Here is a 15,969-nt window from a genome sequence, read left to right on the forward strand (position 1 = left end):
ATGATAGCGTCATCCCACAGTGGGCAACAGTATGTCCACAGCCGCAGGGGCGGAGTGGACGGGAAAGCATGGCTGGCTTCACGTCATACCGCCGATGTGTAGATATCGTCAACATGGCATGAAACTGTATCTTCTGTCGAATTGAACAAAATTAATATTTTCTTCGTTCGAATGAGCTTTTTACTAGGGATGGGTGAATAGTGATTTTGAGGTTCGAAGCGAATTCGAAGTGAATAGTGATTTGGTCGAATAATTTCAAATTGAATAGTTCAAATAGTATATGTCACATATTACAGTAAAACCTAATTCGAATTTCACGGGACGGAAAAAAAAAATGTTCGAATTAACCGAATGCCAGGGTATACAGAAAACAATAAGCAAATACTTACTATGTTAACACGCTTTTATAGTTGAATGGATGAGCAAATCCTTTTGCTATTTTGCACAATAGCAGTGCAGAAGCTGCAATTCTCGTCATCTCGTGACTGTTTGGCTCTCGCAGCGGCGATTGAGGCCTCGTGACTTCCTTGACAGCATGGCCGTGGCGCGCGCCGTCATTTGCGACACGGTTTGCACTACCGCGCGCACATCCCGATTATTTTTTCCGCAGTAAGCTGATCGCCAACAGATCGCACGTCCATCATGATGTAGTCGGTGCTCTTCGTCCTCGACAGCTTTGCTCCGAGTCGAACCGAAGCAACTGTTTGTCGCACCCGCTGCAGAGGAAACCTCGGCCACTATCGACGCTATTATGAACGGCAACTTTGCGGTGCTTAAGCCAACGCACGCACCGAGTCAGAACGAAACTACCGTTCGCTGGAACAACTGTAGACGAAATTGCGGTCGCAGCTTTTATGCAGCTTTTTAGACACGCAGCCGATGTGTGTATGGAGCGGCAAAATGAAACTACTTTTTGCCGCAACCGCTGCGGAAGAAACCGTGGCTGCTATCGCTGCGATCATGGATGACGGCCGACGCGTTGTTATGCGCGGTGGTAAACGCAATAAAGGCACAAATATGCTCGAAGCGTTCCTCTGTTGCTGTCATTCACGTACGATTTACGCTGATGACTATGGCAATGCGGACTCCCCTGCCTCGTTTCGGTTGTACGCTAGCGTCGTTTCTGCTGTTTTGCGTCACACATTTCCGGCTCTTTAATGCTTTAAAAAACGTATAGCCTTCGAGATTTACAGTTGATGTATGGCAGCCATGACGTAAAGCATAGCCTTCGAGATGTTTTTGTACCGGCCGTCCGTGGCTTCTGGCTGCCTACTCGGGAGTGCCAAATAATTCGAAAATATAGAATACCTGAATTCGATTCGAAGCGAATAACGAATAGAGAATAATTTGATCGAATATTCGACAACACCGAATATTCGCCCATCCCTTTTTACTATTGCCCGACAAGTTAGCAAATTTTGCAGCCTCTTCCGTGTAAGAAAAATCTATCGGCGACTGTACTTATCGGTATAAAAGGTCGAATTTCAATATAACGTTGATTTTAGCAACTTTGTTATATCGAGGTTTAACTGTACATTGTGAAGGGTCCAAAGACTGAACTCCTTGGTATTCAAACTGAAACTGGTTCATGGTATACATTATTAGGGCACACCAATGCTTACTATTTTTTTTTCTAGTGCTAAGAGAGTTTTCACCTATTTAACACACACACAAACATAAAACGAAAGTCAATCAAAAATGTTATGTCTGTAAGAAAGCTTAACATTTTGGTTGGCATGGTCCTGCCATGCTTCGATCTGAGTGAGTCATCTGTGCAGTCGCATTGCAGGGGAGTCTAGGAAGTCTCTAGGTGCAGGCAGCAGCTGAAAGCAAGCAGGCGTTTCGTCTTGTTCGGTTCAGCTCTTGTATTCATTCGGCCCCTCAATTGTTCTTTGCAACCTGCTTTCAGATGCAGGCCAAACTGAAGGAACTGCAAGCCAAGCTTCAGGATGAGGAAGGTGAAAAGAAGCTGCTGGAGCAGAAGTACGACGAGGTATGTTGGTTGTTCTTGGGACAGCACTACTTCTTGAACCACGCCAGCGGAGTGTCAGTTGTTAACCTACCTCAACTACATAGCACTAAATTCTGTGAGACAAGTTCAAGTGAAGTAAAACCTTATTTATATGATGCCGTTTCATAAGATTTCCCGGCGCCAACGTTCGCAATTGAGAACACAATAAATGACCTAATGCAGTTATGCTTCTTTTTTTTTTTTACCTGTAATATGTTCCCGGAAAGCACAATCATTCAGCACTAACGTTCAGTACTTTGGCAAATTGCAATGGTATGGTTCATTTTTTGGCCGCTAGATCCCATGTGATTAAGGAAGATGCTCAAGGCAGGCATGATCAAAAGCAGTAGGTGCCTGCCACTGCAGCTTCTTCAGAGTACTAGCCCGCCCATGTCATGGGAAAAGGCTGCCACACCTCTTCCTCTTCTGGTACCAGGAAATATCTGCAGGGTGTCGCAGGTTGCCATTCACAGCTATCGCCGCCAGGTCATGCATGCATTCATCTACCGTCTGTGTAAACGCGTCTATAGATGGGGGTCGGTGTGCTGTCGCATGATATTTTCGAGCCCGCCATATAAATGCATAGCTAGTCTCGATGGGTCACTCGAAGCTACTAACAGATCGTTGCACGCCTATGAACGGCGTTTGGAACTAAGGGACTCCCTACGGTATTTTGCAAGATGGCGGCCATGAATGGGCAACGGTCATCCCGTGCACTCGCTGTCGTTCGCAAGGCAGTTGGTCAGCTTTCTGAGGGTCATGCAACCACTGTGAATAGATCTGTGTTGATTCGGTAACCGTAATTTTAGTCGTTGACACCTGACGACGTAGCTCCGAATAAACCTAACCGGCTTGACAGCTTGGCCAATGGTGTGGCCATGATAAAAATTTGTCGCCAGACAATGGGATAACAGGACACAAACCGTCGCGAAAAGCTGGTCTCTAATATATTCTTACGGGTTGCTCATCAGGGATCGGTTGCAAGATCACGCGTACAGATTAGATTTATGGCTGTTGAAGCAGCGTTCGGGTCGACAGTCAACCAGCAGGCAACTGCCGCTAGCACGCGTGCTAAGTTCGTCTGTGTGCTCACATATGGGTAGAAACTTCAGAACTGCAAAAATCTGCGTGTGTGAACACTGAACTCTCTTATTCGATGCAATCAGCTTGCATTCTGGTGGCTAATCGGCCCAATCTTCACGCATGCTTCCGTCCCCTCTGTTCACGTAGTGTAATAGTGAATTCCACTGGCGGATCTGGAGCGGTGTGCCGAATCCACGACGGAGCAAGAAAATCCGCCGCGGAGCGACCCGATCCCGATCGACCAGTGAAAAATAAACACACTCTGGCAGGGATTGCAGCGGAAGTTGTCGCACGCATCCGGTTACCCATGTTGCCAATCTCGCATTAGACCACGTTGGGGGTTCTAGGCACAGCGGCAACTGCACATCGCGTGTGCAATGTGCAGAGGCATACATACCTCCTCCTCCGAGTACACGTGTACGACTTCTTCGACGTAGCCGACGATTTTGGGGCGTTTGTGCGGAGGCTCTGCAAACATTTCATTAAATAAAATTTCGTACAGTACGTACGACTCATCCTCATCGCTGCTGCTGCTGCTTTCTGAAAAGGAACTGTGCGAACTGTCGCTGTCGCTCAAAGCAACAAGCAATCCGGCAGGGTCGAACGACGCCATTTCAGAACTGTAAACAACGCCACAGGGTTACCAGACAGCGCTTGAAAAAGCGCTGCAAGCAACCGACGTACCCGATTGTTCCGGAAGTGACGGCGCCTAGTCGCTGGAGTTCCGGCGAAATCCGGCTCTATAAGACGGATCAACGCGGAGCGCTCCGTCGCGGAGCAAGTTGCCCCAAATCGCCCAGTGGAACATGCGATCTTGCTCTGGATCCGCCAGTGGAATTCAAATTCTCGGCCGCGGAGCAAAAAAACTTGCTCCAGATCCGCCAGTGGAATTTACTATTAATCGTTTCGATCGGTCCAGTCGATCTGGTCAAACCTTGTACCGATAGATATCACACGCATCATGGCACCGACCACAGCCGGGTTATTCATCAGAGGTACAGTCGAATTTCGTTAATTCGAACGCTCTTAATTCGAACTTCCTGTTTATTCTTCCTATGTCTTCCTATGTCCCGTAAAAGTTATGTGTATTCTTATGGGCAAAAATGCCCGGTAATTCGAACGTGAAAGAATTTGCGACGGTTATATTCGAACATACGGCGCACCGACAATGCTCTCAGCAGAGCACCAAATCACGTGGCGGCACCTCCGACTGGCATTGCTCCGACACCGCCATAGAGCAAAAGCTTAGGAGAGACCCCTCAGCATCGCGCAGAGAAAAAGAAAGCGAAAGAAAAAAATGCGGCGGAAATTTCACTCTCAAATGGCAAGGTCGCCGTTTCACAGTCGCGCCGGAACATGCGTGTACGTTCCGACGTCTCGGCCAACGCTGCGGCTGCGGTGCAGAGGGAAGCAGCGGCGGAGGCCCAGTCCAGCCAACTTCTTGATAACGGCAGAAAACGAAACTTGAGGGAGCAGGATAAGCTGGTGCCGGGCCGGCGGTAGCGGCAGCGCTGGCACGGCTGCGGGTGCGCACGGAGACAGTCGAAGGTGAGGGAGCTACGAGAGAGTTCAGAGGGAGGGCGAGGGAAGCCACCGAAGCGACGGCGTTGCCGAGGCCAAATCTGCTTCTCTGCTGCCCTCCTCCCTCACCTTCGACGGTCTCCGCGCGCGTCCGTCGCCGTGCTGGCGCCTCCCGCTCCCTGAAGTTTCGTTTTCTGCCGTTATCGGGAAGCGAGCGTTGGCCGGCGTGGGCAGTTTCGTGGGCCTCTCACTATGTGCTTGTGCGCTGCATTCCACGACTCGCACCGCTCTTACATCGTGCACAAATACTTCAAAAATAAGTCCTTCTTTTAATTTGAAAAAAATTTCGGGCCTCTTCGAGTTCGAATTATCGAGATTCGACTGTACCATTATTTGTAAAATCAAATATTCAACTTGCAAGTTGAATTATTTGCACTCACTATTCGATTCGAAATCGAATGTTTGCCCACCCCTATTTGTAAATTTAAATGAATGCAAACTTGTACCTAGGAATCAAAATGTGCAGTATGGTCTACTCTTATTAAAGGGAACACTAAATTAGTATGCCAGCACTGATTATAGCTCAGCTCTACATGAAGACCTGGAGCATTTCGTTTTTTTTTTTTTTTTGAGTGGAACGTTTGTTTAATAGAATCAAGTGTCCTCTGAAGCTGAAGTAGTGAAGTACTTAATGATGTACTGAATATTCAGTTTAATAGTGGACCTCCGCTTTATGTTCATCTTTTATTGTATAAAAGAGCTTTCCTTTCCTGTTTTTCTTCACAATACAGAAGGGTTTTCCTAACTTTTGTTTCAGCGTAAACTTATCCAAGCTGCAATCACATTTTTAGGATAACATAGTGCCTCTCTGAATGCATGCTTGAGTGTCTTCATGTGGGATGGGCAACTGCCAACACAAGAATGGTGCTTAGAACAGAAAATTGGATCAGTTTGTATTGCACGAACGATGGGTGGCACTCAAGTGCTACGGTTTACTGGAAGAAGTTACGAGAATGGCACATTACATTATAAATTGAGAATCGTGCTTCGAGTATGAGGAGAGGCTTTCACCCGCAATTTAATGCTGCAATTAAGCTTTGCTGCTTGGCTACTGAACATTGAGGGAACAGAGCCTCTTGTCGATATCGGGAAGCACTCATTGGCAAATGAGTGATTAGCGACTGCTGGCAGTAGGTCAGAGTGGAGGTGGTGATGCAGAGGTCCAAAAGCTTGAATACCCCTGTCACGTGTACATTTCAAATGACTGTCGCAGCCACTTCTACCACATAGGAGTACTAGGTATTCATGGCTGCACCGTCTAACCGGCTGTCTCAAGTTTTGTTGGAGAGGTGGCATTGTGTGTTGTGTTAAATTTAAAGGGAAACTCTGGCGAGATGATGTTGCTGCACTGGGGTGCTTTGCTGGGGCCTTAGTGCATCTGCGGAGTAGTGCCAGTGCTCTTCTGGGGTTGCACTAAGACACTGTTCCTCCTCTCACCTTCTCTACACTTGTAGGCCAATCTCTACGGAGAGTTTCTTGAAAAGGTAACTACTCACCCTGGATTCAGTGTTCTCGTGCTTGCTTGCTTGCTTGCTTGCTTGGGCATGTCACCGTTTTCCTTGCCTGCCTGATGGCCTGCTTTGCTGCGGAACTGCACGCCATATACAATACGAGCCAAACTTGGATGGAACACCATTAGGTTTCTGTGTGAAGGCAACTAGGCCACATTGCACCTGATATCTTTAAGTTTTGAGCATGCGTTTATCGTCAATATAAAGCAACTGATTAGGTTAGTATTTGTCTGTTTTACTACATTAAAAGTTTATTAACCCTTTGTGTGCCAAGGATGAGACTCGCTTGTTCAGGGATTTTCTTTCATCTGCCCAGTGCCACAGAAAGTCGTTTTATCATTTCGGGTTGAATGCTACTCTACTAGATGGCGCCAGCTTCCCAGAAAGAAAATATTTTTTTTTGTGGGCAAGGAGGGCAGAAACCTACCAGAAGTGTGGCTCCCGTAGGTTTAAAAAATGACGGTGCAGAAATAGGAAGCTGCAGCAACCACAGCCGCCCTTTTTTTTTTTTTTAATGCCAGAAATGACACGTTTTTTTGGATCGTTTCTCTCCTCAAGTAAACAGTTAGACCTAGGAAGCTTAGTGAATCGTATTCAGAGCTTCAACTTGCTTAGTACTGACAATTGCAAGGAAATGATCGAGCCTTTGATGGCCTCTCGCACATGGACACGGCTCAATGGCAATACTTTGCCGCCACCGCCTCTGCGATTCCTTTTCCTTGTAGGCCTCGCACGGAGGATAGCAAAAGCGTATTGACTTTTGTTCCAAGAAATGTCGAGCACCATAACAGATAACAGAAAATAACAAATGAACTCCTGCTATTGAAACAATAAAAGCTTTCCACGCAAAGAATCTGTCATTAATACATATTGAGAAATTACGGTGGTTTTCTGGAGGGAAAAGGGGTAATGAGAATTGGCATGGAAAGAGTTAAAAACCTGCTTGAAGTTTTTTTTAGTGGAATTGCTCAACAATGTTAAACCTGGAAAAGAAGTAAGGTAAGAATGGTTGTAGTCAATAGAGCTAGGCTCACGAGAGCATCTTATGAGCTTTTTTTTTTTTTTTTTGCCCACAATTCAACGTCCGATTTTACGGACTCCCTAGGTACCATGAAAACAGCTGAAAAATCGGGCAATCTGAAAAATTGAGGGTATGCCTTTTGCTTCCGCTGTGTGCTCGAGTCGGGACAGGCACGTTCAAAACAGCTCTGAAGGCCAACAAGTACACTTATTTGGTGTATCGATGCTCGTAATGTGGCAAGTGACGGTGGGTGTACACGTGTATAATTAAGGAATGCATACTGTGTCCCGCAACCGTGACCCCCTTTTTGCCCTTGATATACTTCACCACGATACATCGCGTATGTTTGACCGCGTAACATTGCTCTGTCGCGGCGAAGCTGACCCTTGGGAACTGGCATCATCACCTGCTTGACCCTTGCTGTGCCTTCCGCACTTCGAAGCCATCAGCGAGGTGGAGTTGGCGCCATTGTTTACAGCGGCAAATCCTTTCAATGAAAAACATTGCATCGAACAATGGGACGTTTGGTAGCAAATGTCAAAGCAGCTAGACATAATGTTAATGTGGTGGTGGCTATAACTGCCAGCAGATTTACGTGCAAAAATGTTGGTTTTAGGTTGTGAGATAACTGAAACGGCACTTCGATGAATGCCATTTCAGACCTGTGGTCGCACAGAGGTTCCAAAAGTCAGACGGGAAAGGATCATAGTGGCTGAAATTTCAGGCGTCCTTTACATTGGCTCGATGGGGTACATGGGTGTGCCACGAAGGGCGTCCGTTTTATCAGGCATGTCTGAGAAATCGGTCATTGACTGTATACTTATTCTAGAAATTTTTACCCAAGTAGTTAGTGGCAATGAACATGTCTCCATGATTCATATGTCGATCTGCGTTTCTTGTAACTTCACATTAAGTTGGCACATTAGGCCTCTTGTCAAGCATTCACTTTTTTTTCTAGCAGCCTTTTACAAGTGCACACTTAGCATCGAGCATCATTGATGTCATATTGTGTCTGCCAAGTTACCTGATATCGTTTCGCATTTTGGGGTCTGACATGTGCTCTTGGGATGAAGGAACGACAACACAGTAGTGCAAACAATCAAATGGCATTTATTGCACGTTTGATACACTAGTGCCTGCTAGCCAAATTACTATACCGATGGGCGTGCGACAAATCAAAGAGGTCCGACTCAGCGCGACCGGATAGCGAGCGTATATGTTCGACCCATGCTGGAAACCAACGCCTACCTGTTTGCGTCTACTGTCACGCCGATGATCGGAACGATGATCGTGTTTGTCTATTCTGGTGCCCCGCTCCGAGGCCTTGCGAGATGGTCTCGCAGAGAGCGTGTTGATGCACGCATGGTACATTCGCGCTGCTCGCCAATCACCAGCCAAAGAGGAACTGCTTCCTCCCTTTCGTGCCCTAGCAACCCCGCCACTAGGTTGCGTTAGCAGCGCAGCACTAGCGCCATCTCTCGTAATACTCCGCAACTGCACTGACCGCCGCCGCCGTAAAACCACACGACGAAGCCAGATTACAGGAGACGGGAGCCATGCAGGAAAAACATCAGGGCGCACGTGAGGCTCGCGCATTCCCACAGCTTTTAAGATTAGTTTGCTGACACCATAAAAATGATGTTACAGTTGGCCCTAAATATTTTTATGTGGCATCAGGTTATTCCTCTTAAGTCTAATAAAAACTTATTCACGCTTTAATCAGTACTTGAATATCTAATCACTGTATTTACTTGCATAATTTTCACTTCTTTTTCTTACTTTAGGGCTGTGAGAAAGAGCTGCCAAGTTACGTGAAAATATCGCATACATATCCTAATTAATACCTACTAAGGTCGAGGTGTGCAAAATATTGTTTACTTGGTTCTAATAGGTATATCCCCCAATTGTAACCAAAAAATGGCTGGCCGAAAGTAGCAGCGAGTGATGACGAGGGCCAATATACCATGCATATAAATTTTAACTGTCTTCTGCCCATAATTTTAGAGTGGTAGGTAAGTATTGTACATACCTGCGAAAGTGAAGTAGGCAGGACACCCCAAACTGAAGGTCATTATTTCACAGTGCAGCTGTGTGTCTAGTTGGAGTCTCTATGAGAGGCGCCGCCGCCACTCTTGCCGCTATCAACCCAAATGCTGTCGCTCTCTGTTTCGTCGAGTGCATTCGACAGTCCTGCACTGTTGCTATTTTAGTGATTTTGTCGCTAGATTTAGCCACTTTGCCTGTTCAGTGACAAATTTTTCTATTCAGTGACTGGCAAATTTTTTTAGCGACATGACAGGAAAATTGGTATTATTTTAAAAGCCAGTTTGTAGTTAAGAAAATTCCTTCTAAATGCCTTTCTAGAACGCACATTATTATTTAAAAACTACAAATAAACGGCCCAAATTGCCTGTGTGGCACGTGTGCTCTTGGACCATGAGGAGGAAATGGTGGTCTTGAAATCAGTGATGTTTGCACGACACTTGTGCTTCACAGCATGGTAGTCTAAACAGCCATCATAATCTGCTCAGAAAATGCGAATTTTTTCACAAAAGTGATTTGAATGGGTCCAAACATTGCATGTTTTGTAGCTTCAATAAATACGTTAGATTGGTGAACCTTTACAACCATAGCAGTGAACTAATTTACCAAAGCTAATTGCAGTGAAGTGTATGGTGAGATACAGAAAGCAGCAGGTACATAATCAGACAGGTATAAAGGTGCACATATTGGAGTGGCTGCGCTCGTTGGCCTGAATGCAGCACTTCCATTTCTCACGGCTTTCAGACAAATCACAAAGCTTCCAGCTGCACGAAGAATTCAGGTGGATCAAGGGGCAGAAGCGTGTATTTGAACTACGTAATGAACACGCAATTACAAAATTGGTGAGGTAATCCAGTCCAAGTCTTTAGTTTTCATGCTAAGAAAATCGGGCTACCTTTTTTTTTTTTAATCATCCTAGATTTGTAATCGTACAATCTGAACGTAAACATGAAATGTGAACTTGCCTAATCAGTCATGTGAATATATTAGTAAATTACCGTAAAAACCCGCATATAATACGGACCCACATATTGTCACGTAGTAGTGACGCTGAAGAAAACAGTCGCAAAACTGTGAATGACGAAATGGACCTTTTATTGGGCGAACCTGTGCCCACAAAAGCAAGCTACACTCAAAGCACAACGATAGCGGCGAACACAGTCAGCGATCGTCGAAATCTTATCAGCGGCGAAACACGTCGGCTTTTATACCTGAGTCATCGAAGGTTCCAGATTAATCCCTGATGCCCGCGGGTCTTCCAGAAAGTTCTAGACAATTCGCGTCGGTCATACAATCAAATAACATAAGCGTCGGTGAAAACAGGCAACGGAAAGAAGCATCGATAACGTTCTAGAAACCTCCGACACAGGCGCGTCCTGCGCCGAGCGATAACGTTTAACATTTGTTAGCCGGTGGAAAGCGGCCACCGGTGAAAGATAAACATGTATACGTGTCAATACCCTCCCCTTAAAAAGCATCGTGATGCTACAAACACGAAAGCAAAAACAAAACCACGCGTACAGAAAGGAACAAAAATAACAAAGCAACAAAGGACCTAAGTTCGTCAGCGGGCGTAAAAAGGCTTAAGACTGACCACGTGGATGATTTCAGGTTGTGCGCGGCGCCGCTGTGATTGCGAAATACCGTCTGGCAAGACCTCATAGTCCAGTGCGCCAATACGTCGGATGATCTTATATGGTCTGAAATAGGGACGTAAGAGTTTCTCGCTAAATCCTCGTCGGCGTATCGGAGTCCAGACCCAAACACAGTCTCCGGGCTGGTACTCGACGTAGCGTCGTCGAAGATTGTAGTGTCGGCTGTCGGTTCTCTGCTGGTTCTTGATGCGCAGGCGGGCGAGCTGTCGACTTTCTTCGGCACGCTGCAAATAGGTGGCAACGCCGAGATTTTCTTCGTCGGAGACATCCGGTAGCATGGCGTCTAGCGTCGTTGCCGATTTCCTTCCGTAGACCAGGTTGAACAGTGCCATGTGCGTCGTTTCTTGCATGGCCGTGTTGTATGCGAAGGTCACGTATGGAAGGATGGCATCCCATGTCTTGTGTTCGACGTCGACGTACATTGCCAACATGTCGGCGATGGTCTTATTCAGGCGCTCAGTGAGGCCATTCGTCTGCGGGTGGTAGGCGGTGGTCTGGCGATGGCTTGTCTGGCTGTAGCGCAGGATGGCTTGAGTTAGTTCAGCCGTGAAGGCCGTACCTCTGTCGGTGATGAGGACTTCTGGGGCACCGTGACGCAGGAGGATGTTCTCAACGAAGAATCGGGCTACCTCGGCAGCACTGCCTTTGGGCAAGGCTTTTGTTTCGGCGTAGTGGGTGAGGTAGTCCGTAGCTACGACGATCCATTTATTCCCGGACATCGACGTCGGAAAAGGCCCCAGTAAGGCCATCCCAATCTGCTGGAACGGTCGGCGAGGTGGCTCGATCGGCTGTAGAAGTCCGGATGGCCTTGTCGGCGATGTTTTGCGTTGTTGACAGTCTCGGCATGTCTTTACGTAATGGGCGACGTCGGCAGAGAGGCGAGGCCAGTAGTATTTTTCTTGTATCCTCGCGAGCGTGCGGGAAAAACCAAGGTGTCCAGCCGTTGGGTCGTCATCGAGAGCTTGCAGAACCTCTGGACGTAATGCTGAGGGTACCACGAGGAGGTAGTTGGCTCGGAGAGGCAAGAAGTTCTTCTTTAGGAGAATGTCGTTTTGCAAGAAAAACGACGCCAATCCTCGCCTGAACACCTTCGGCACAATGACGGTCTTGCCTTCCAGGTAGTCTAAAAGGCTCCTTAGTTCCGGGTCGGCTCGCTGTTGTTCGGCGAATTTGTCGGCACTGATGGGTTCCAAGAAAGTGTCATCATCCTGGTCGTCCTGTGGCGGCGGTTCGACGGGGGCGCGAGACAAGCAGTCGGCGTCAGAGTGCTTTCGCCCGGACTTGTAAACGACGGTGATGTCGAATGCTTGAAGTCTCAGACTCCATTGTGCGAGGCGACCTGAAGGATCCTTCAAGTTAGCTAGCCAACACAAGGTGTGGTGGTCGCTCACAACTTTAAAGGGCCTGCCATAGAGGTAGGGGCGAAACTTTGATGTAGCCCAGATGATGGCGAGGCACTCCTTTTCTGTTGTGGAATAATTTGCTTCCGCCTTCGATAGCGACCGGCTAGCGTAACTGACAACCCTTTCTAGTCCGTCAGTCCTCTGTACAAGCACGGCGCAGAGTCCCACGCTGCTTGCGTCGGTGTGGACTTCGGTATCGGCGTTTTCGTCGAAATGTGCAAGTATTGCCGGCGATTGCAGCCGTCGCTTCAGTTCTTCAAATGCTTTGACTTGCGGCGTCTCCCACTTGAACTCGACGTCGGCCTTCATGAGATACGTTAGTGGCTCAGCGATCCGTGAAAAATCCTTGACGAAGCGCCTGTAATAGGTGCACAGTCCAAGAAATCTACGCACTGCCTTCTTGTCAGCGGGCGGAGGAAATTTGGAGATGGCCGCAGTTTTCTGATGGTCGGGGCGCACTCCAGACTTGTTGATGACGTGGCCCAAAAACAAGAGCTCCTCGTATGCAAAGCGGCACTTTTCTGGCTTTAACGTGAGTCCGGAGGTTTTGATTGCTTGAAGAACTGTTTCAAGGCGCCGCAGGTGTTCTTCGAAGCTTGAGGCAAACACAACGACGTCGTCCAAATGGACAACGCAAGTCTGCTACTTCAAGCCTGCCAGTACTGTATCCATGACACGTTGGAAAGTCGCAGGTGCCGAGCAAAGACCAAACGCCATGACCTTGAATTCGAACAGTCCGTCTGGTGTTATAAAGGCAGTTTTCTCCCGGTGCCTCTTGTCGACTTCGATTTGCCAGTAGCCGGTTTTGAGGTCCATCGACGAAAAATGCTTTGCGTTGTAGAGTCGATCCAAGGCGTCGTCAATCCGTGGGAGGGGGTATACGTCCTTCTTCTTGATCTTGTTGAGGCGACGATAATCGACACAGAAACGTAGGGTTCCATCCTTCTTCTTCACTAACACCACGGGGGACGCCCATGGACTTTTGGACGGCTGAATGATGTCGCGTAGCATTTCGTAGCAAACTCTGTACGGGCTCTGACGGATTGGGCGGACATATTCGTCGATTATAATGCGGTGCTTGGCGACAGGTGTTTGGCGAACTTTTGACAACGACGAGAAGCAGTCCTTGTATTGCAGGAGCAGAGCTTTTAGCTGTTCTTCCCTGTCGACAGCTGTGACAGCTCTTCTTCCCTGTGACAGCTGTTCTTTTAGCTGTCACGTAGTAGTGACACTGAAGAAACAGTCGCAAAACTGTGAATGACGAAATGGACCTTTTATTGGGCGAACCTGTGCCCACAAAAGCAAGCTACACTCAAAGCACAACGATAGCGGCGAACACAGTCAGCGATCGTCGAAATCTGATCAGCGGCGAAACACGTCGGCTTTTATACCTGAGTCATCGAAGGTTCCAGATTAATCCCTGATGCCCGCGGGTCTTCCAGAAAGTTCTAGACAATTCGCGTCGGTCATACAATCAAATAACATAAGCGTCGGTGGAAACAGGCAACGGAAAGAAGCATCGATAACGTTCTAGAAACTTCCGATACAAGCGCGTCCTGCGCCGAGCGATAACGTTAACGTTTAACATTTCTTAGCCGGTGGAAAGCGGCCACCGGTGAAAGATAAACATGTATACGTGTCAATATAATACGAGGTGTTATTTGGGGATAGCAGTAACGAAAAAAAATGATTTCATCCGCATATAATGCGAGCGACGAAAATTCATAGAAAGCATTTACAATCTAATCTCATTAATTCAAACACGCTTAATTTGAACTGACGCTGTGGTCCCGTCAAACTTGTGTATTCCTATTGGCGAAAACGCCCGGTAATTCGAATGCGAAAGCATTTGCGACGATTAATTCGAACATACGGCGCACCGACAATGCCCTCAGTAGCGCTCCAAATAGCGCGGCGGCGCCTCCGACCGGCATTGCTCTGACACCGCCATAGAGCAAAAGCTTAGGATAGACCCCTCAACGTGACGCGGAGAAAAAGAAAACGAAAAAAAATATGCGGTGGCAATTTCACTCTCAAATAGCAAGGTCGCCGTTTCACCGTCGCTGTACAAGCCGACGTCTTGGCCAACTTCCCAACAATGGCAGAAAACGAAACTTCAGGGAAAGGGCTAAATTGGCGCCGCGCTGGCGGGAGCGGCGGCGGGCGCGCACGGAGACAGCCGAAGGTGGGGGGAGCTACGAGGGAGTTGAGAGGGATGGCGAGTGGAGCCACTGCCACCGAAGCGACGGCGTTGCCAAGGCCAAATGCGCTGCTCTGCCGCCGTTGCAACAATGGAATAGAGAACCAACTTTGCAACTGTGAAGTTATCCGAGCCATGAACGCTGCCCTCGGTGACGCCAAAATACCGCCCTGCGACGCAATTTCCGATGATCTCGGCAGCTAAAATAACTTTCCTTTTAAAGGCAGTTGGGTAGTACCGTCGCGGTCCCGACATGGTGCGAGATAGACTAGCGAACGTGCCGATTCTTAGCGTGGTCAAAATGGCGCCCGTTGAAAGCAGCAGCAGCCTACCGACGCCACTGCAAGATAACGCATACTCCGCTATGAGTCTTGATGATGATAGCAGTCAGCAAAAACGAGCCCGAAACTGCAAATTTTAGGCTGAGAACTTTGGGATCCGCATATAATACGAGGCAGAAATTTTACATGGTAAAATTTAGAAAAAAACCTTGTATTATTTGCGTGTTTTTACGGTAAACCCCTGGACACCCTGCCGGTAAATGTATGGTTTATTCCTCACCTGCATGGACCCTAGACATGAAATGCTTCGGTAGATGATTTACGGCACATTAGTTCACATTCTAGTTTTCAAACATGTCCAAGTTATTTAACGCCTTTGGGACCATGGGAAAATTGGTAGGCAGTTTTTGGGTGGTCTAGGAAATATTTTTTCTTTCCTGCCACAGAAAATGCTCAATGTTAAAGTGTATACCATATTTATTCAATTGTACGGTGGTCACGATTATGAGGCGAGGGTGCCAGTTGAAGGAGCCAAGAAAAAAAGCTCATGCACACTAATATAAGGAGATGAAGAGTAGCCGACTGATTATTCAGACTCAGCAGAGATTGCCTGAAATACTGAATTACTAACACAGCCAAGACGTAAACTGGTGACCATGAAGTATGGGGAAGGGAGCTCCGACACTTGGAGTGCGGGATATATGTAAATTTTTCTGTTTAAATGGTGCTTCACAGCAGCGTGAATATCGTTTTAAGTGTGGCTTCTTGGCATTGCAGCACACGCTGCCGTAAAGCCACATTATGAGGCAAAAGTTGCGCTATTGTGAAGCCATACCTAAAGGCATAATTCGCGTATAAGGCAGGAGGTGACTTCGAGGCTAAAGACTCTGGAAAAAAGCCTAGTCTTACATTCGAATAAATACGGTAGTATCGAATTGTAGAGGAACAAATTGTTTCCGACGGTATTAATTTCAAACAACAAATTTATTACAAATACTACGCAAAGAAATATCAAAACAAAAAAATTGTTACAGAAATGAAAAAAGGTGCATCACACTGCAAGTGCTGCATCACACAAAATCAGCATAAAAAATATTAAATATATACATTTTCAACGCAAGGGCCAATGCAATAATCCTGCAAATATAAGCTCTGTATGTACGAAAATTGCTTTAGATAC

The 15,969-nt window shown here is 47.1% G+C and overlaps 1 protein-coding gene across 13 annotated transcripts in view; it reads left to right on the forward strand.

Moving 5' to 3' along the window:
- The window catches only part of LOC119458646 (ribosome-binding protein 1-like), a 171,560-nt gene that overhangs the window by 117,101 nt on the left and 38,490 nt on the right, over positions 1 to 15,969 (forward strand). For 9 of the 13 annotated variants that reach the window (XR_007468092.1, XM_049671344.1, XM_049671345.1 and 6 more), the window contains 2 exons: positions 1,910 to 1,993; positions 6,130 to 6,159. Coding sequence is in view for 12 of the 13 variants with exons in the window: in XM_049671344.1 (XP_049527301.1) it covers positions 1,910 to 1,993; positions 6,130 to 6,159 (114 nt within the window). In the remaining variant the exon portion in view is untranslated. The remainder of the gene's footprint in view (positions 1 to 1,909; positions 1,994 to 6,129; positions 6,160 to 15,969) is intronic. The other 4 variants (XM_049671343.1, XM_049671346.1, XM_049671349.1 and 1 more) reach the window with 1 other exon arrangement.

The sequence above is a fragment of the Dermacentor silvarum genome, chromosome 7, assembly GCF_013339745.2.
Source record: "Dermacentor silvarum isolate Dsil-2018 chromosome 7, BIME_Dsil_1.4, whole genome shotgun sequence".
NCBI lineage: Eukaryota > Metazoa > Arthropoda > Arachnida > Ixodida > Ixodidae > Dermacentor > Dermacentor silvarum.